The 20089-nt window shown below is 37.4% G+C and overlaps 3 protein-coding genes and 8 non-coding genes across 26 annotated transcripts in view; 9 read left to right on the top strand and 2 right to left on the bottom strand.

Moving 5' to 3' along the window:
- BKGD (beta-keto-L-gulonate decarboxylase) overlaps window positions 1-8690 on the bottom strand; it is a 26809-nt gene extending 18119 nt beyond the window's left edge. The window contains exons 1-2 of the mRNA XM_022561393.3: window positions 8577-8690; window positions 2688-2749 (exon numbers count right to left, since the gene is read on the bottom strand). Of these exons, the coding sequence (XP_022417101.1) occupies window positions 2688-2742 (55 nt within the window). The 5' untranslated portion in view covers window positions 2743-2749; window positions 8577-8690. The remainder of the gene's footprint in view (window positions 1-2687; window positions 2750-8576) is intronic.
- TAF1D (TATA-box binding protein associated factor, RNA polymerase I subunit D) lies at window positions 8656-20058 on the top strand. Of its 9 annotated transcripts, XR_016393888.1 has the most exons (12): window positions 8656-8831; window positions 10436-10596; window positions 11358-11736; window positions 12549-12724; window positions 13066-13123; window positions 13514-13687; window positions 14502-14540; window positions 17304-17353; window positions 17586-17621; window positions 17787-17849; window positions 18248-18294; window positions 18676-20058. XR_016393888.1 is itself a non-coding variant. In XM_089915402.1 (7 exons), the coding sequence occupies exons 2-6, from the start codon at window positions 10538-10540 to the stop codon at window positions 13655-13657; spliced, it is 816 nt and encodes a 271-aa protein (XP_089771528.1). In that variant the 5' UTR covers window positions 8656-8831; window positions 10436-10537; the 3' UTR covers window positions 13658-13687; window positions 19548-20058. The 9 variants fall into 9 exon arrangements, 1 of the variants encoding a protein (XP_089771528.1); XR_016393889.1 differs by lacking the exon at window positions 14502-14540; XR_016393887.1 differs by having other exon boundaries at window positions 14502-17353.
- LOC115802225 (small nucleolar RNA SNORA40) lies at window positions 14204-14330 on the top strand. The gene has a single exon (XR_004022643.1). It is a non-coding gene; the product is annotated as a small nucleolar RNA SNORA40 (small nucleolar RNA).
- The window catches only part of CEP295 (centrosomal protein 295), a 51713-nt gene continuing 48362 nt past the window's right edge, over window positions 16739-20089 (bottom strand). For all 8 annotated transcript variants that reach the window (XM_022561389.3, XM_022561385.3, XM_089915397.1 and 5 more), the window contains one exon: window positions 16739-20089. In XM_022561389.3, the coding sequence (XP_022417097.3) occupies window positions 20051-20089 (39 nt within the window). In that variant the 3' untranslated portion in view covers window positions 16739-20050.
- On the top strand, window positions 17129-17259 carry LOC115802222 (small nucleolar RNA SNORA18). Its single transcript, XR_004022640.2, has one exon. It is a non-coding gene; the product is annotated as a small nucleolar RNA SNORA18 (small nucleolar RNA).
- On the top strand, window positions 17411-17482 carry LOC115802226 (small nucleolar RNA SNORD5). Its single transcript, XR_004022644.1, has one exon. It is a non-coding gene; the product is annotated as a small nucleolar RNA SNORD5 (small nucleolar RNA).
- On the top strand, window positions 18045-18182 carry LOC115802230 (small nucleolar RNA SNORA8). The gene has a single exon (XR_004022648.1). It is a non-coding gene; the product is annotated as a small nucleolar RNA SNORA8 (small nucleolar RNA).
- On the top strand, window positions 18431-18565 carry LOC115802220 (small nucleolar RNA SNORA1). The gene has a single exon (XR_004022638.1). It is a non-coding gene; the product is annotated as a small nucleolar RNA SNORA1 (small nucleolar RNA).
- Window positions 18818-18890, top strand: LOC115802229 (small nucleolar RNA Z40). Its single transcript, XR_004022647.1, has one exon. It is a non-coding gene; the product is annotated as a small nucleolar RNA Z40 (small nucleolar RNA).
- LOC115802221 (small nucleolar RNA SNORA32) lies at window positions 19154-19274 on the top strand. Its single transcript, XR_004022639.1, has one exon. It is a non-coding gene; the product is annotated as a small nucleolar RNA SNORA32 (small nucleolar RNA).
- On the top strand, window positions 19610-19736 carry LOC115802219 (small nucleolar RNA SNORA25). The gene has a single exon (XR_004022637.1). It is a non-coding gene; the product is annotated as a small nucleolar RNA SNORA25 (small nucleolar RNA).

Below are 20089 nucleotides of genomic sequence, written 5' to 3'. Positions count from 1 at the left end.
TCTCAATATATGCAGAAAAAGCTTTTGACAAACAACACCCATTTATGCTAAACACTCTCCAGAAAGTAGGCATAGAAGGAACCTATCTCAACATAATAAAGGCCATATATGACAAAGCCACAGCCAACATCGTTCTCAATGGTGAAACCATGGTTTCTGGAAACTGAAGCCATTTCCTCTAAGATCAGGAACAAGACAAGTTTGCCCACTCTCACCAATATTATTCAACATAGTTTTGGAAGTTTTAGCTACAGCAATCAGAGAAGAAAAGAAATAAAAGGAATCCAAATCAGAAAAGAAGAAGTAAAACTGTCACTGTTTGCAGAAGACATGATACTATACATAGAGAATCCTAAAGATGCTACCAGAAAACTACTAGAGCTAATCAATGAATTTGGTAAAATAGTAGGGTACAAAATTAATGCACAGAAATCTTTCATTCCTATACACTAATGATGAAAACTCTGAAATAGAAATTAAAGAAACACTCACATTTACCACTGCAACAAAAAGAATAAAATACCTAGGAATAAACCTACCTAAGGAAACAAAAGACCTGTATGCAGAAAACTATAAGACAATGATGAAAGAAGTTAAAGATGATACAAACAGATGGAGAGATATACCATGTTCTTGGATTGGAAGAATCAACATTGTGAAAATGACTCTACTACCCAAAGCAATCTACAGATTCAATGCAATCCCTATCAAACTACCAATGGCATTTTTCACAGAAGTAGAACAAAAAAGTTCACAATTTTTATGGAAATATAAAGGACCCTGAATAGCCAAAGCAAGATTGAGAAAGAAAAACAGAGCTGGAGGAATCATGCTCCCTGACTTCAGACTATACTACAAAGCTACAGTAATCAAGACAATATGGTACTGGCACAAAAACAGAAATATACATCAATGGAACCGGATAGAAAGCCCAGCGATAAACCCATGTATATATGGTCACCTTATCTTTGATAAAGGAGGCAAGAGTATACAATGGAGAAAAGACAGTCTCTTCAATAAGTGGTGCTGGGAAAACTGGACAGCTACATGTAAAAGAATGAAATTAGAACACTCCCTAACACCATATACAAAAATAAATTCAAAATGGATTAGAGACCTAAATTAAGGCCAGACAGCATAAAACTCTTAGAGGAAAACTTAGGCAGAACACTGTATGACATAAATTACAGCAAGGTACCTTTTGACCCACCTCCTAAAGAAATGGAAATAAAAACAAAAATAAACAAATGGGATCTAATGAAAGTTATAAGCTTTTGCACAGCAAACAATAAAAAAAGACGAAAAGAACACTCAGAATCGGAGAAAGTACTTGCAAACGAAGCAACTGACAAAAGATTAATCTCCAAAATATACAAGCAGCTCATGCAGCTTAATATCAAAGAAACAAACAACCCAATCCAAAAATGGGCAGAAGACCTAAACAGACATTTCTCCAAAGATATACAGATTGCCAACAAATACATGAAAGGATGCTCAACATCACTAATCATTCGAGAAATGTATATCAAAACTACAATGAGGTATCACCTCACACCAGTCAGAATGGCCATCATCAAAAAATCTACAAACAATAAATGCTGGAGAGGTTGTGGAGAAAAGGAAACCCTCTTGCACTATTGGTGGGAATGTAAATTGGTACAGCCACTATGGAGAACAGTATGGAGGTTCCTTAAAAAACTAAAAATAGAACTACCATATGACTCAGCAATCCTACTACTGGGCATATACAGTGACAAAACTATAATTCAAAAAGAGTCATGTACCACAATGTTCACTGCAGCACTATTTACAATAGCCAGGACATGGAGGCAACCTAAGTGTCCATCAACAGATGAGTGGATGAAGAAGATGTGACACATATATACAATGGAATATTACTCAGCCATAAAAAGAAATGAAATTGAGTATTTGTAGTGAGGTGGATGGACCTAGAGACTGTCATACAGAGTGAAGTAAGTCAGAAAGAGAAAAACAAATACCATATGCTAACATATATATGGAATCTAAAAAAAAAAAAAAAGGTTCTGAAGAACCTAGGGGCAGGACAGGAATAAAGACGCAGATGTAGAGAATGGACTTGAGGACACGGGGAGGGGGAAGGGTAAGCTGGGACCAAGTAAAACAGCAGCATTGACATATATACAGGACCAGATGTGAAATCGATAGCTAGTGGGAAGCAGCTGCATGGCACAGGGAGATTAGCTCGGTTTTGCGAGCACCTAGAGGGGTGGGATAAGGCAGGTGGGAGGGAGACGCAAGAGGGAGGGGATATGGGGATATATGTTTGCATATAGCTGATTCAGTTGGTATACAGCAGAAACTAACACAACACTGTAAAGCAATTATACTCCAATGAAGACGTTAAAAAAAAAGTTCATAAAGCAATACTATACAACTCTTTGGGCACCACACATATTTAAATCGTGGATTACCATATTCTTCATTCTGTAAAGTTCGTATCTCATCAAGAATCTTTGAATCATGAATTTAGATTTTTTTTTGAGGGGCAGAGTTTTGGACTCTCAATAAAAACAGTACAGAACAAATACAGAAAAGGAAAATTAGTTCTGTATCGAAAGTGCTATTGCATAAAGCTTATCTTAGAATGTTTTTATTTAAAAATTTTTTTCCTTAGGATAATTTAAAAAACTCAGTATTGCATTTACCTCCAACAAGCTCCTCTAGACTTGGCACATGAAAAGAATACTCAGCACAAGACATCTTCTTTCTGAAACAGGAAGGGGGCAGAACACAACCTTAAAAAGAATGACATAGCTGTTGGGGGACGCAAAAATTAGTTAGAACTAACTAGGTCCGAGGTGGCAGACTTCCAGTAGAACTTGAGCCTCATTATATGCTCATTGTAATGCATTAGCATCTAAATGACACACCCACAGGTGCCATGACCATAAAAGCCCAGAAGTGGGCAGTGGCCCAATTCCTGGAATTCTCTGCCCCTTCCCCCAAATAGCTGGAATAATCCTCCCACTTGTTAGCCTATGAAATTACCCAGTCCATAAAAACTAACTACCCCATATTTCGGGGCCTCTCACCTTCTGAGATGTTCCACACTCTGTGGAGGGTTTCTCCCAAGGCCATCTCACCTTTTGAGATGGACCGCATTCTGTCTATGGAGTGTGTCTCTCTAAAAAAATCCACTTCTTACCTATCACTTTGTCTCTCAATGAATTCTTTCTGTGATGAGACATAAAGAACCTGAGCTTCGTTAAGTCCTGAGTGTGTGATCTCAAAGTACAGATCTCAAAGTACTGAGTTTTGGCTGGGGTCAAGTCTCAGCCCATGGGCTCAAGTCCCAATCTGAGTTTTGAGGTTTCACGAGGATGTACAAAATAAAGCAATTGTAGGCTAATTATTGCAGTGCACCAAGCATGAACAGCTGCTGCTCTGGAAATGAAAGAGTTCAGTTATATAAAGAGGGCAAAAGGGCATTTAGGCGTCCTCACAGAAAGGCAACCATAACTTCTTGTATTTAATATTCCAAGTGAGAAATGTCCAAGTAACCTATTTTAATACTAGTACCTTAAATAGCTGACATTTAAAATAGACAAGAGGAATACCAAACCAAGAGGGCACATGATTCATTTTCTTCAGTCACGTATCTGGATTGAACATGCGGCTTTCTAATGGTCGATTTAAGGAATATAGATCCTGAAGCAAAGGTAGTTATTAAGGTTTATGAATAAGTGTTTAAATGGTTGTAGATAACAGTACAGGATGCTCAGGTACTTCTATAATAGATCATTTATTTGTGTTTTCTATTCTATATTTGACATTTAGGCTAAAAGTTAAACAAGTTTCTTAGACTATCACTTTTACAAGAGAAAATTTAAATTACTAAGAGAAATGGAAACTCCTACAAATTATTAGCTTTTGAAATTCAAATTATTTCATTTACAAATAAACATTTTCTTGGTAAACAGCTTCAATGTCCAATTATTCTGATAACCTAACCAATTATAATTTGATTTTTAAAAAATACAGTAGACATATATGCACAGAGATTAGTATCTTACCTCAAGTGTACAGGTGATGAGGTGTGCAAGCAGAGAGAGTTAAATAAAATGCAGGCAAAAAAACCCAAACAAACGAAAGTAATATGAGGTGGGCGGGGAATCCCGCTGGAGGCCAATCACAACAAGGAATAAAGACAAAACTCTTAAGGCTGTTTCTAAGAACACTGTTGGAGTTCTCATTAAAATTGTTAATGAAATACCTCGTTAATGTGAATAATCTAATCTCTGATATACCATTACTTAGTAAGTGAAAGATGGTCCTTCAACATCACTTGAAATACTCTTCCAAAAAAAATTTTTTTTTAATTTTCCAAAGATTCAGTTTTCTTAGAAACTGGATTTCTAATTTTGATGATATCAAATAACACATCCTCCACAAACATACATTTAAGACCCGACATTTCTTTAGTACTTTATCAGATAATACTTTATTACCCTTTATTTACTTAATATGCATAATTTGGTCTCCCAAAGAAAATGTAAAGTGTTGATAATGGGCCCAAAACCCTATATAATCATATTTAGATGATCTCAAATATATTTTATTTTTTTTTGGCCGTGCATTGCGGCTTGCAGGATATTAGTTCCCTGACCAGGGATCAAACCCTGGCCCTCGGCAGTGAAAGCGAAGCATGGAGTCCTAACCGTTGGACAGCCAGGGAATTCCCGAAAATATATTTTCGAATTGAATAAGCTATAATTGTTTAGGAATGAGCCATTTTAACTTTACTGAAATAATTTCAGATGGACAGAAAATACGTACAAATAATCTCATATATGCTTCACCTAGATTTTCTAAATGTTGACATCTTATATTTTCTTTCTTTCTTTTTCTTCTTTTTTTTTTTTGGCTGCTCTGCGAGGCATGCAGAATCCTAGTTCCCAGACCAGGAGTGGAACCCGTGCCCCCAGCAGTGGAAGCATGGAGTGTTAACCACTGGACCACAAGGGAAGGCCCATCATCTTATATTTTCTTTATTAGAAACCAGCAAGTACTAATTAAGAACTTGTGAAAATCTGCTCAGTGAATACCATGTTTATTTAAAATGAAGATAATAAAAGCACTCTAGATATTTCTACTTACAGTAGGAATAATAAAGACTCAAGTTTAAATTAAATACAATCCTAATGATCTCAGGTGGCCTCGGCCTGCAGGGGCTTGAAGCAAGACCTCGTTCCCCAGCGAAGTCAGGCCATGGCAGTGAGAGCACTGAATCCTAGCCCCTACACCACGAGGGCCAGTGGCTAGTGACAAGGCCCCTGGCTTGTCTTATTTGTAAAAGTTAATTTCAACAAAGAGACTGAAAGTAGTGAAACAAGCAAAGTGTTTATTAGGAGGGAAAAAAGTACATGTGAATAGACACACATGGGTGGACTAAGAGAGTTGCGTCTTCGTGGTAGTTTAAATCACTTACATGGGGCATTTCTTGCGGGTTTCCTCTGGCCAATGTCTTGCTTTGCCTGGCTCTGAGGCCGTATTTGGTATAACTCAGGGTTCTCCCCTGTATGTGCGCACATCTCTTAATGCAGAGACCTATGGAAAGGTTGACATCACCTCCTATGGGGTGGTGCCCCCTCCCTTCCCTACACCCCCAGCCTTTCTGTACCTGTATAGTTGGGAAGATCTCCTTGACCTTGAGAATGAGAAATCTGTGGTCTCTTTATCTTTATTCTGGGTGGGACTCAGCTCCTCCCAGCTCCTGGCATTATCTTATCTTGGAGTAGCTGCCCACACAGGACAGATTTCAGCTGCTCAGCCTGCGGCCCATCAGCATCTCCTGCATCACTGATTTTACACCCTTTACTATCTTTTAAAGGTCAGGTTTTTGTTTTCTTTCCCCACCAAAACAGAAACAAATTCCAACCCTGGGAGGCTACAGCCTGAATAACTGGTTTAGAAATGCAAGCCAAAAGCCCAGAAGGCAGCGTGGTAGTGTGTATAAGTGTGTTTCTGTGTGAGTGAGAAATAGGGAAGAGGAGGTTGGAGTTGGAGTGATGAGAGAAAAGGGTTAGAAAAGTTCTAATACAAACCCAGAGTGGCTCTAGGAGGACAGCTTTGGGCCACATGGAGGCAAACAACATTTACTCTCCAGATTCCACTGCTGGGAGTCAGTGGCCCAGAAGTAGGGTCTAGAGAAGGGAAGAATGGAAGATAGGAGGCAGAAGGTAAATGGAGCTGCAGAGGCAATGCCTAAAGGGGTGGACCAACTATGGCCGATAACTATTGACAAACTGCATTCTGTAAACCAAACAGTATGTTAGACACTTTACAGACATTCCTTCAAAACCTCACACAACGACATATTATCCTACTCATTTTACAAGAGGAAATAGGCCAGAGAGAATATATTATTTACTCCAGATCACTCAGCTATTAAGTGGCAGAAACAGAATTCAAAACCAAATCTAGCCCACTGTAAACCCAGAACTCATCACATTATACCTTGCCATTAACTGGTGAGGGAATGATACAATTCAGCTCACAAGAGCAACCTTCTAGCACTCAGTATACCTGTGGTCATCTGTTTGCTTTGTTTCTGTCCCTTAGACTGTGATCTCTTTGAAGATAGGACTGTATTTCTCATATTTGTCTTCAAGTACCTAGCATACAATGGATATCAGTTCAGCCTTAGTTTTTTTTATTGAACATTTATGATATTCCAGACTCATAAGGCTCTGGGGCACGGCTGGCTCCATGGATGTGCAACTAGTGAAGTTACACAGGACCATGTGCTCAGAATAGCACGTGGTTTATGCTCCATTGCCACCATCTTTAAATTCTTAACTTTAGGGACTTCCCTGGTGGTCCAGTGGTTAAGACTGCACGCTCCCAATGCAGGGGGCCCAGGTTCAATCCCTGGTCAGGGAACTAGATCCCGCACGCCATAACTAAGAGCCTGCATGCCACAATGAAGACCCCGTATGCCGCAACTAAGACCTGGTGCAGACAAATAAATAAATAAAATAAATATTTAAAAAAATTCTTAACTTTATATTTGAACTTTTAAGATGGATAGGACAATGGAACATGCTTGGGATCAGAGGAGAGAGGGTCTATGTGCATGTCCACCACCACTCCTTGCTTCCCATTCACAAAAAGCGTTTAAGTCCTGTGAGCGTAGAATGCTGGTGGATGCACAGTCTAAGGGAGTTCATCGAGACTCAAATTCCCTGGATTCCATAGTGTCGGTAGAATGTGCACGCATGGAGAAGTAAAATAAATACAGGGGTGCTAGTTTTGTGCAGTATCCAGTGTTCTAGTAAGAACAAAATACATATGCCTACATAGTATGAATTGTGAAATTTCAGTAATTCTGCGTACAAGCTAAATGTTCCTATGTTTGTATTTAAAACTGGTATTGCAGAATATAGAGTGGTAAATCTCATGCTAATGAGTTAAACTCAATTTTTCTTTACTTAGAGTGACAATAAATTGCAAATTAATGCTATTAATTAATAATAGTATAGTTAGTTATTAATTAATAATAAATCAATAAAATAGAATTAATGTCATTAATAATTAATAATAGCAAATTAATGCTATTAATTAAAACATCATGACAAGTGGAAAGAGGTACTACAGAAGAAAGGAGACCGCTTATATTTTAGTACCTTTAATGGCACTTTCCCCCTGCGTTTTGAACAAGGGGCTCTGCATTTTCATTTCGTACTGAGACTCACAAATTACATAGGCAGGCATGTTATGGAACATGGCAGTGAATAAGACATGCAATCCCTGTTCTGGAGCTAACGGTACTTCATAATGCCTAGAAGACTAGACTCTGTGCCTGGAATTGTTCAACATTTAGAGCAAAATTGAGTAAAGAGGCTAGATTACCCTCCAGGTCTGTCCAATCCGAAAATGACACTAGCCACAGATTAAGACTAGACGGCTTTCCTGGTTTTTTCATATGATACAAGAGGTCTGAAAGTGGACAAATCAAGCCAGCTCATTCCTTTTTGTAACTACTGTGGGGGAAAAAAACCCCAAAATACCAAAACTAAACGAGTTTAAACTTTTATCTTAACATTCATTAATCATTCAGGGAACTAAGGGAGAAAACAAACAAAAAAACTCGCCGCTGGTATCTCTTGTGATATGTTAACCAACCCCTGGGAGGCTGACACTTAGCTCTGAGTGAAAGAGTAGTTAACAAAAGTGAGAAGGGGAGAGGGGACCTGGATGTACTACGGGGTAACACTGGCTTCCAGTACAAAGGTTACACATTTTGAGTCTCGGTCAAAGCATGATCGTCTTACAAGTTAACGCAGAGGAGATTTCTGAAGGCAAAAGTAGACATAATATGACAAAACACACCTGGCACCGTACACACACGCACACCCCCCCACACACTCGAGATCAGATTTTGGGAAGTCAGAGGACAGCTCAACCAAGGCAAGACCACTGGAAGCAAAGCAGGTGGAGTGCCTGTTTCCTTGCAGTTCACAGTCATTCCGTTCACCTGACCCCACAATTTATTTCTTGTAGTTTGCCGAAACATTCTTGTCTACTCCACTTACCTAATCGGTGAGGGAAGCCTACACCTGAAACCCGATCTTGCCTCAGTCAACTCCGCCTCCTCTGGATCCGGGAGATCAGACCCCGCCCGCTCGAAATCGCTCCTCCTCTCACGGAGATCAAAATGGCGCCCCGCGGGTCGCCACTTCCCACCTCTCACTTTCTTCCTGGAGTCAAATTGTTATCGCGAGACTTCGGTCTCCCTATTAGCTGGGGCACGCAGCCTGCCCATCCTTTTCTCCAGCGCGGTAGTGGAGGTTGGTGGTTCTTAACTTGTTGGAGTGAGGGGGGGGTTCCGGAGGTTGCTGAATGCGGACTTCCTAGGGAGGGGTGGCGGGTATCTGGTACGCAGCTGAGGCCCATGCCGAGCCGGCGCTGGTTGGTGCAAGCTTTCTGCCCTCTCGACGGGTAGGAAAGAGGACGGGGGCTTCCGGGCCTTCTGGGCGGGGGAGGGTTTCCTCTTGTAGCTTTACCCAGGCCCCTGCGTGGCATATCGGGGTCCAGCCGCGAAAGTCAGTACCCGAGGGCGGAGGGCTCGTGGTTTTTGTGGACTTCGGGCCTAGTGGCTTTACTGCGGCCCACAGTACACGATTATAGTATGGGCGTGGTCCGTTGTCTGGCATGTAGATGTTAAAGTGTGGTACATACAATACACATTTTCTGAATTAATAGGGTTTAAGTGCGAGGTAACCATTGCTGACGCCGTTCTTCTTGTACGAGGTTAGGCGCTTCCTGGAGACGCTCGCCCCAAAATCGCACAAAGTGCTGAAGGGGAATTGTTAGAGCCAGTGAAGGGCACTATTGCCATGTGCTCCTCCTCGCAGAATCTCGGAATAGGAAGCCACACTTCCGTAGGAATCCTTTCTAGTTTCCGAAAAAGAGGTTTTGAGTCAACTTTAATTTTGATAATACGCTCTGATTTTTTTTTTTTTTTTAATCTCAGGTATACCATCAGTGCCATTGGATCCACTTGTTGAATTTCTTTTTGGGCAGTTATTTCGTGACTTATTTCTTAGATTTTGCATTTTAGAAAACTACGATAAAACAACATGAAATTACCAGGAGTCCGTTGGATATTTTGCGAATCTGAGATCTCTGTGACCTTATTGGTTTCCTATGTTCGAAGTATATTGTTCTTGTAGGATTTCTTTTATCGTTGCTCATTTGTCATTGCCAAGAATGCTAAAGACTAAGAACAATATACAAATAGGAAGAATGATGGCATCCCCGATAAGGGAGATGGAAAAGTAAAATTAGACATTATCTTTTTTTAAAATTTTGTCCAAACTATTGTAATGTATCTAAGGAGATTACAACAGTGCCCTTTGTCTTTTTTTTTTTTTTTAATTTGTAAGCCTTTCATCGAAAAGTTTGAGAATTCAGAACTTTTGTATTAATACCCATTAACAGCAAATTCCAGACCAGGAGTTTGGATAGAGGTAGTTAAGTCCTCCTGATTATTTTCCCAGGTATACTGAGGCCATACTCCGCCTTCTGGCTTTGTATGCAAAAGATTTTCATACTAGTTCCCAACTGATGTTGAAAAATGGCTTTTTGGCTGTTGTATGGCTAAGGGTAAAATTACATTTTTTAACTGCTGTGGAAAGCTGTGTGATACTTTCGTTGGAAATTACAATACTCTTCTGGAATCTAACATTGGATAGATGAGGCAAAACTGAAAGAGAACCTGTGAATAAAATCTCTAGATTTTAGGATTGACCTGAAATGACAGTTCCTACATGAAAATATTAAAAGCCTTGTATGTGATTTTGCCTTAATTTATGTGTAATTAATTTACATAATTGTCACAACGACATCAACATTTTCATTACTCTGATACTAGCTGTTTGCATTTATTCAGGGAAACAACATCACATTTACTGAATTTTGTATGGTCAGAAATCTGTTTAAATCAAAGGACAATTGACAAATTTGAGAGGGGCTTGGAAAACACATACCAGGAATGGATTCTATCAACTATGCAACGGCATCTGACTCAGCTGTGGAAATTGAGAATCAAAGGTAAGTGCTTTCTTTTTTTTAAATAACAATCACCAGATTTTTCTGGAAAAGAGACTAGATGGTAATTTTACTGTATTTGAATTACCGGGAAAGCATAAATCATTGTAGATAATGAGTAGTGGTAATGGTAATTTTCTTGCATTAGAACAGAAAAGGAAAACCTGGTTTGCACAGGCTTTTGAAGTTTTAACTACTTAGAATCGTGGGACACATCGTTAACTCAGGGAAACAGGAGTATATTCTCCGGGCCAAACTGCTATCTTCCTCATTAAATCATCCTCATTTTATAAGAAGAAAATGGGTATCAGTAGGGAATCTTGTTTTAAAATCAACTTGTTCCTATATTCCACATTATCAGGGATGCTGGCTTATGTATATGATGAGAGGTATCTAGTCCTAATTGTTGTTGATCTCACTGGGAAAACAAATGAGCATTTCTAGTATACTGACTACATCTTTCCGCTAGGATACTCTTGTTTTATTTAGAGGAGGTTTTGTCTTAGTTTAGCCCCTAGCAGTGAACAAGCCTGCCTTTGTGGAACTTACATAAAGGAAGATGATTTTTTGGCTAAGTGCTATGGCACATGGCATTATGGGCCACTTGTGGAGAGTGGTAAGAGCTAAGTGATTGGCTAGTACTGAGCCCATCTTTTAAAAAATTACTTTGAACATGTTTTTCTGCTTTGATTTGTAAAAGAAAAGTATATTACTGGTAATAAACAGTAATATGAGGGTACAATTAATCTTTCCCTGTTTTCTAGTGATAACTCTTCCTCTGGTAGCAGCTTATTTAAAACTCAGTGTGTTCCTATCCCACCTAAAAGGAGGCAAAGAAACCCTATTAGAAAATTCGTTCACACACCTGAAAGTACTCAAGCAAGAGATTCATCTAGTGACTCATCTATAGAGCCAAGACCATTGACTTTAAAAGCTATTTTTGAAAGATTCAAAAAAAAGAAACGTAAAAAGAGGAAATACAAGCCAACGGGAAGATCAAGGGGAAGACCAAAAGGAAGGAGAAACACTAGAAGCTCACAAATAAATAAGAAACAATTTAAAGACAAAGGACCTGGCTTCCCATTTTTAGAATCAGAAAATGGAAGAAAACCATTACCTTGGAGAAAAATTTTAACCTTTGAGGTGAGTCTGTATATATGCTGATGCACATAGCTTAAAATGTTTGAAATGAGTTGTTGGTTGCTTTTAGAATTTAGATGTACCTGGATCATGCAGTCTTCAACTTTTATAATACTTCTCTATACTGCTGCTTAAATGCCATCCCCCTCCTTCAGCTCAAAGTTCACTTGGACTTCTGGGTGGAATCTTGCACTGGTAACACTGGGTGAATGTACCTGTATATGAAGTGCTCTAAGGCTGATTTTATACCTTGATCTTATCCTGTCAGGGCTGTAAACACCATTCCTAAAACTCAAATGCCCAGTTGTTTTATAGTAACCGAAGTGAAACCCACACCTACCTTTCATGTTCAGTGGCTTTAGGATTTCATTTTGTTCAGATATTTCAATTTCTGACAGAATTACCAGACAAATAACGCCAGTACTTAGCAGTAGACTCTGAAATATTTGAGATAAGTGATTGCATAATTTGTAGTCACTTGTTCTAGAATCTGATTTATTGGAAAGGATTAATACTCATTAACCTCTTTATGTTTTAAGGTGATTAAAATAGACAGTTCTCTGCATTAAAAAATGTCTTAAGTAATGCCCAAACGATACAAGATTTATGCTTGTTTTTCTTGGTACTAACTTTGATAACTTGCTAGGTAGAACAGTGAATTGATACACGTGATCTCCATATAGCAGAGTAGTTAAATCAAGATCACTAAGGACCTTGTTATGGGGATCCTTGTCATTTAGGAACATAGGCATTTGCTGAGTGGAAGAAATTCTTTTTAAGTCCTTGACTTAAAATATGGTGTTTTTGGTACATAGCAAGCAGTGGCAAGAGGATTTTTTAACTACCTTGAAAAACTGAAGTATGAATACCATCTCAAGGAATCCTTGAAACAAATGAATGTTGGTGAAGATTTAGAAAAAGAAGACTTTGATAGTCGTAGATACAGATACTTGGATGATGATGGATCTATCTCTCCTATTGAAGAGTCAGCGTAAGTTCTATCATGGATTGGAATAATTTTGGACATAGGTTTTATAAGATTAAGTGCTTTTAAATTTTAATGTTGCTCCATATGCTATCAATTTGTTTAGACTTTAATAGTGATGTGAACACAGATAAAATATTAATAGACTTAACTGGTATTGCTGTTTCAGTTGTATGTCATGACAGTATACTACTCATTGGGTTATAAAAGATTTGTCATCTGAGTGATACACTTTTTTTTTAACTATTGGAGTATAATTGCTTTACAATGGTATGTTAGTTTCTGCTTTATAACAAAGTTGAATCAGTTATATATATACACTGAGTGATATGCTTTTAATATTGCAGAGCAGAGGAGGAGATTGCAACAAATCTTGAACATGATGAATGTGATATTAAATTGGTGGTAAGTGACAATTTTATCCCACTTCATTTTGGGAGGACAGCTGTTGACAAAGGGAGAATTTTATCCTGTTGTGTTACTATCTGTATTTAAGTTTTGAAAGGTTCAATGCCCTTGGTGCAGGAAATGCAAGAATAAAAATAAGAATTTTATGGATAATTGCTGAGAACATGAATTATCAATACTATATGAGTAAAAACAATACTATTGTAAGTTTTCATGTGTGGTGTTGCTACTAGGATATCAGATGAGAAAAGCAGCAGAAGTTAATTTGGATTTTTAACATCCAGATGTAGTATCCAGGTTATTTTAAGTAACCTAGAGTTTAGTTATATGTAATTACTAACGCGGTAAAGTTTCAGTTATTGCTTAGTATTGTTATTTCTTATGCAGGAGGATAATTATTTCATAATAAGTTCTGAAATACCAAAGAAGAATGTATATTTGGAACAAGAGGAATATACTGAAGAAGCTGCATTGCCTAAAAAGAGAGCATCAAAATCCAAAAAGCACTGGACAGAGGACAGAATGGCCTGAAAATAGATAGGATTATGACTACCAGACAAGGTAAACAGAATAGAGAAAAAGGAACTTTATAGAAAGAAAAGATGATGAATGTGAATACATATGCCAGCCTTATGATAAAAAAGAACCTTGTAAGAAAATAAAAAGAATAAACAAATTTATAAAACTCCTGAAGTAGTAATTATAAGAAAATAATTAAAACAGTGAGATTATGTAGAAAAAACATTGAGGCTGTTACAGCAGATATATCACTTCCCCCAAAAATAAACGACATTCTACTGTTTTTGCATATGGTGGTGTATTTCTGGGTAAGAGAACTTAAAGGTGGCATTTGAGCTTTGAATCAAAGAAATAAGATTGTAATCCTGAAAAAATCTTAGTTGCAATAACCACTAATGATATTCTCCTTAGAGTACCTGGCAACTCCATTTTTATTTTTTTCAGAGAAATGCCTATTAATGTAATAACTTAATATTTTCCTTTCCTAACTATCTATAATCATTTTCATCACCACTGTATGTTCCAGATTATGCCACTTTATATACTTCATTTTACCATAGCACTTGTGTTTGTTTTTGTTTAATTTGTGGACAAAGACTTCTAGACAGGTGCACAAATAAATCCTCTTTTGCAACCCAGAGCTCATTGTTCAGTATGAGTTTTGATACAGATAAGAAGGAACATGATACCTAAGAGAGTCAAGTGATGGGGGTGTATTGATAAACATAAAGATTGCTTCCAGGACTATAGAGCTGATAATTTCCCTCATATCTTAAGCTTTTAAATTATCAGCTGTATTGATTTTAGTACTCTAATTTTAACGTTGACATGAAACAAAGATGGCTTCTTTTTTTAGGCTTTTATCTTGATCAGAGTGTCTGGATAATTTAAAAAGGTATGTCTTATGCTTTAGGTGAGTTTGGGTACAATTTGTGTAAATGTGATAAATTGTCAGAATTTAAAACCTCCATAGGTTTCATTATTGAAAGGCATTTTTGCCAATTTTAAATTTCTGTTCATAATGTAATTTCAGAAAATGAATCTCAGGAGTGACATGCTTTACAGTGACATTGTGCCAGTTTCACTTCACTTGAATGAAAGGGTCCCAGAACTATAAATTAGGCAGTTATAGTCAGAATCTTGGATATTCCTGCTTCAAGCATACACAACATATTTTTAATCTCCCCGCACCCCTATACAATATATATATTTTTTATTTGTACGTGGGCCTCTCACTGTTGTGGCCTCTCTCCCGTTGCGGAGCACAGGCTCCGGACGCGCAGGCTCAGCGGCCATGGTTCACGGGCCCAGCCGCTCCGCGGCATGTGGGATCTTCCCGGACCGGGGCACGAACCCATGTCCCCTGCATCGGCAGGCGGACTCTCAACCACTGCGCCACCAGGGAAGCCCTATACAATATTTTTTAAAAGTTTATTGAAGTATAGTTGATCTACAATATTAGTTTCTGCTGTGCAACAGAGACTCAGTTATACATACATTTCTATTATGATTTATCACAGGATATTGAATATAGTTCCCTGTGCTATGTAGTTAAGACCTTGTTTATCTGTACTTACGTATATAAGTAGTTTGCATCTGCTAATCCCAGACTCCCAGTCCATCCTTCCCCCACATCCCCCTCCTTGGCAACCACAAGTCTGTTCTCTATGTCTGAGGCTGTTTGTTTCATAGATGTGTTCATTTGTGTGGTTTTAGATTCCACAAAGAAGTGATATCCTATGGTATTTGTATTTCTATTTTTGATTTACTTTGCTTAGTATGATAATCTCTAGGTCCATCCATGTTGCTGCAGATGGCATTATTTCATGCTTTTTCATGGCTGAGTACTAATCCATTGTGTGTGTGTACCACATCTTTATCCGAGTAATAATCCACTGTGTGTGTGTACGTGTACGTACGTACCACATCTTTATCCATCTCTTGATGGACATTTAGGTTGCTTCCATGTCCTGGTTACTGTAAACAGCATTGCAATGCATGTATCCTCTCAAACCATGTTTTTCTCTGGATATATGCCCAGGAGTGGGATTGCTAGATCATATGGTAGCTCTGTTTTCAGTTTGAGGAACTGCCGTACTGTTCTCCTTACTGGCTGTACCAGTTTACATTCCCACCAACAGTGTAGGGCGGTGTTCCTTTTTCTCCAACACCCTCTCCAGCATGTATTTGTAGACTTTTTGATGATGGCCATTCTTACTGGTGTGAGGTAGTACTTCATTATATTTACATTTCTAATAATCAGTAATGATGAGCATTTTTTCATGTGCCTATGTGTATGCTTTCTTTGGAGAAATGTCTGTTTAGGTCTTCTGCCAATTTTTTGATTGGGTGGTTTTTTTGTTATTGAATTGTACTATCCATTAGTTTTATTTTTATTTTTTAAATTTTCTGGCCATGGTGCTACTCTTTATATACTTAATTACATGTGGATTGAACATGTTTACTAAACACGTCGTATGTTTTCAAGTTCTTCCTTCCCTTCAAATTTTGGTTTACCACAATTTATGTTCTGCTATTAATTCACCCTCACGTGATGTGAAGAATCCCCAAATAACTTTTTTCTTGAAAAACTCATGGCCTAAATGAGATGAAATGTTGCTCCTAAAGATTATTTTATTTAATGTTATGCATGTTAATATGCTGAATGATTTATTATAATTTTGATTTAATCTGACCTTTGTTATTTAGATTTGCAAAAGGGATATATTTTTCATACACTTGTTTGGCCAGTGCATTCTTTTATTTTTGGCTGCACCGAGTGGATTGCAGATCTTAGTTCCCAGACCAGGGATCGAACCCGTGCCACCTGCAGTGGAAGCATTGGAGTCCTAACCGCTGTACGGCAGGGAAGTCCCTACAGTGTTTTTAATGAATGCATAATCTAAAATGAGGTAGAAGATTTAAAAGTATAATGCTAGAAATGACTACACAGGACACAAACTTTCATGAATCTGAATGGTATAAAGTTTAATTAAATACACCCAATTTGTCTTCAACGATTCCCCAATGGTCAGAACATCAGCCACATTAACATTTTTCTCTATTTTTATAATTGATATCAACTAATGAGAAAATGCTTTATATAGTTCTTAAATTAAGGCAAAAATTCAAAGTAAAAATTTTGCAGTAATCTGGGAATTGCATAGGCAAAATACATTGCAGTAATGAAGTTCTTAAAATCAAGCTTAAATTTATATGTGGAACTCTTCCTTTGTTTGGTTCATGTATAATAGCTAATAAGTACTTTGCATATTTTTACCTGTTAATATAATGCTATCTTTTCTAAACATTGTAAAAATACCTACCATGTGACTAATTCATAGGATGATTTCCTTAAATTTCTTAAAACATCCTTTGTGGTGTCTGTTACTGCACAGTTTTGAACTCATCTAAGAGACTGGAGCTCTTTCAAATAATTGTTCTCTTGTGGACTTGTTTATATTTTTCAAAAAGCAAGCAGTGGTTGAGGTCTATCCCGATGGGGCTTTTTCTGTAAACCTACATCGTTGGAAACGCCTCATAGATTAACTGTGTGGTTTCCTTTACTCATAGAACTACCTGTTAGATCTGTGGGAAAGAACTACAAGACAGAGCTGCCAAGTAAACTATGAAAAACCTAACGAACTTTTTATCTTAGGTATTGGCATATCCCAATGATCTGTACTGTTCTAGGGCGTGATGGCTTAGGTAAGTTTTAATCAGTGGCAGTGTAATTTGTGTGGGGGTAGTGGGGGGACCATTCCAGTTCAGATGATGAATTTAACCGTTCAACTGCTGAATGATACAGACATGAACTAAAACTTAATTCTGATAGAGCTGAGTATGCTTAATATCTAAATATTTTAAGTTATATATTGAGGTTTTAATTTTTAATCACATGAGTATGGTATCCATCTTTTATTTGATATTTTATTTGCAGGAGTGAATATGATTTGAACCTAATACATTTTTAGAGGTAAGTGGAATATTTAATTTCTATTCAAATTAAGGATTCAGAAGTTCTGAAAAGAATAAATTTTGAGTATAGCATTCCATTACTGTTGTGACTGCTAGTTAATTAGGTATAAAACAATTATCAGGATTTTGGCCAAAAATACTGCTGTAATATTTGTGTTTACAGAATTGGAAAAAAATGGAGAGACAGCACTGACACGTAAATATGTATAATCGGATAGTTTCCTATGTAAGTTCTATAGGTATAGAGAGGGTAAAGGCAGCAATGGCTAGGTTTATAGTTTAAAATGGAGTTAATGTAGTTGTCTCATTGGAATAACAAACATGTTATAAGAACTTAAATTTTTAGAGATGTGTGAAGATATTTCTCAGATAGTAACATTACAAACTTGAGGTTGAGGGTTTTTTCTGGTTCAGTCATAATTGCACTGCATGGTATCTGCATTCAGCAGTTTGTTCCTGCTGAGTGTTCAAAGGACAGTGCAATATAAATTCAGTATTTGGCATCGTTGGTTTTCTTGGCTTTGTGCATGTTAGACCTGGTATTTCTACTGATACAGTATTCCTATAGTTTTTCATACTGTTCAGTTTGACAGTCTTCAGTAGTAACTAATACTATTTTTCTAGGGTGTCAAATTCAGAACCAGGCAGATCCATCTCCTGACCCTAAACATGTAAGGATTTCTATTTCTGTTGCTTCTAGTAGCTTTCCTTTCATTGATAGCATTGTTAGCATAACAGCAAAACTTCTACACAAGTGCAGAAGCCTTTTGCACAGTGTATATATAAGCTTGAGAGAAATGTTTATAAAGCCTCATACAGTTGAAAATGGGCACTGTTGTTCATGGTGCCCGTAAATTGTTAATGTGGCTACATTGAGAACACAGGTTTTGCTTCCATCACTGTAATTTCATTGCGGTGGTGACAATGAGACCTGCAACATTTTTTTTTTTTTTGGCTAGGCTCATGAGTAAAAATTGGATATAACAAGGCTTTTCAGTATTAGAAAAGATGAAGGGATAAATAGCAACATACTTGCTATATTTAATTTCTAGGGTCCTAAAGTAAATCACTTGAGGAAATTGGATCCGAAAGATTACAGGTATGATTTTAATTTCATTTTTTCCCTTGTATTTAATGAAAAAGACTATGACGTTAAAAAGGCCATTAGTTGTTTTACTATTTACCAGTAACGTATGATGTCATGATGATGGGCAAAATGTTCAACTGCTCTGAATGGGCTGAATGAAAATAGCCTTTCTGAACATCCATCTTACATAAAGCTATGTTTTAAAACATGAAAGCTCTAAGATAAAAGTTGCCTGAAACATGCATGTTTGGAAACAATCAGCTAAATTTAGGTGTGAATGAAAATGGAACCTAATCAGTCCCAGTTGCCATTACAATCTTTTTCTGTAGGTGGGGAATTTTGAAGTGTGTCCATATTTCATTGGAGATCAAAGAAGCCTAACTAAAAGAATTGTGGTAAGTAATTTTTTATTTTACCACACCAAATTATTTGTCAGGCTTTAATGGTCATTACCAAGGCTTTTAGAATGCAGTTTCTCATTTGCTGTGGACATGACCATAAAAAAAGTTTCCCACTAGGTTTTATTTCTGCTACTTTGTAGCATTCAGCCTGTTGGGAACACTTTATTATTTACTTCTATTTCCATTGCCTAGGTCAGCACTGTTCCAGTATAAATAGAACACAAGCCATTTTTTTCTAATTAGATTTTACAATACTGATACATGGGTAGTGACTATATATTGAACAAGTGTGTGCCTAGATTGCTGGAGTTCTTTATTTAATCCTGGGCTTTTAGTTTATTACATTACAGGTTGCCTGGTTACTACTAAAGGAGGGGAGGCTGGCTTCCATGAGCACCTCTGAAAATGGACCCTTATCTTTATATTTGTTATACAGGGCTGACTCACATGATAACTTCTTTTTGAAAGGTATGTACACACTAAAGAAAATAATTTTATAGGTCATTTCAAAGAGGGCTGATGGGACCACATCCAGGAGCTCTTTACGCTGTGACCAAAGACTGAGTTCTCCACTGGATATAATAGTAACTTGATAGTGCTATGTTTTCCAGATGGAGATACAAGCTACTCATACCCATGATTAGTGATGTGGGAAAATAAAAATAAATTTAAATATCTTCCAACTTTAACCAATGTCTACTCTCTTCTTTAGGGACCCATGATTAGTGATGTGGGAAAATAAAAATATTTAAATATCTTCCAACTTTAACCAATGTCTACTCTCTTCTTTAGGGCTATTTTATCTTGAAGATTTATGAGTTTGGAGGAACTAAGGTGATTGGCAGTGGAAAGAATCAGAACGTGTGAAATTCCTTAAAAATTTATTGACTTAAATAACTGTGTTACACATAATAAAAAAAACCCTTTTTGTGTGGGAAGTCAGCATATATTTTTGGCTCGAAGTTTCTCTAATGTTTT

The sequence above is a fragment of the Delphinapterus leucas genome, chromosome 7, assembly GCF_059928025.1.
Source record: "Delphinapterus leucas isolate spDelLeu-1000000601 "Yukka" chromosome 7, BTC_Dleu_Yukka2, whole genome shotgun sequence".
Lineage (NCBI taxonomy): Eukaryota > Metazoa > Chordata > Mammalia > Artiodactyla > Monodontidae > Delphinapterus > Delphinapterus leucas.
This window is presented reverse-complemented; position numbering and strand designations above follow the sequence as displayed.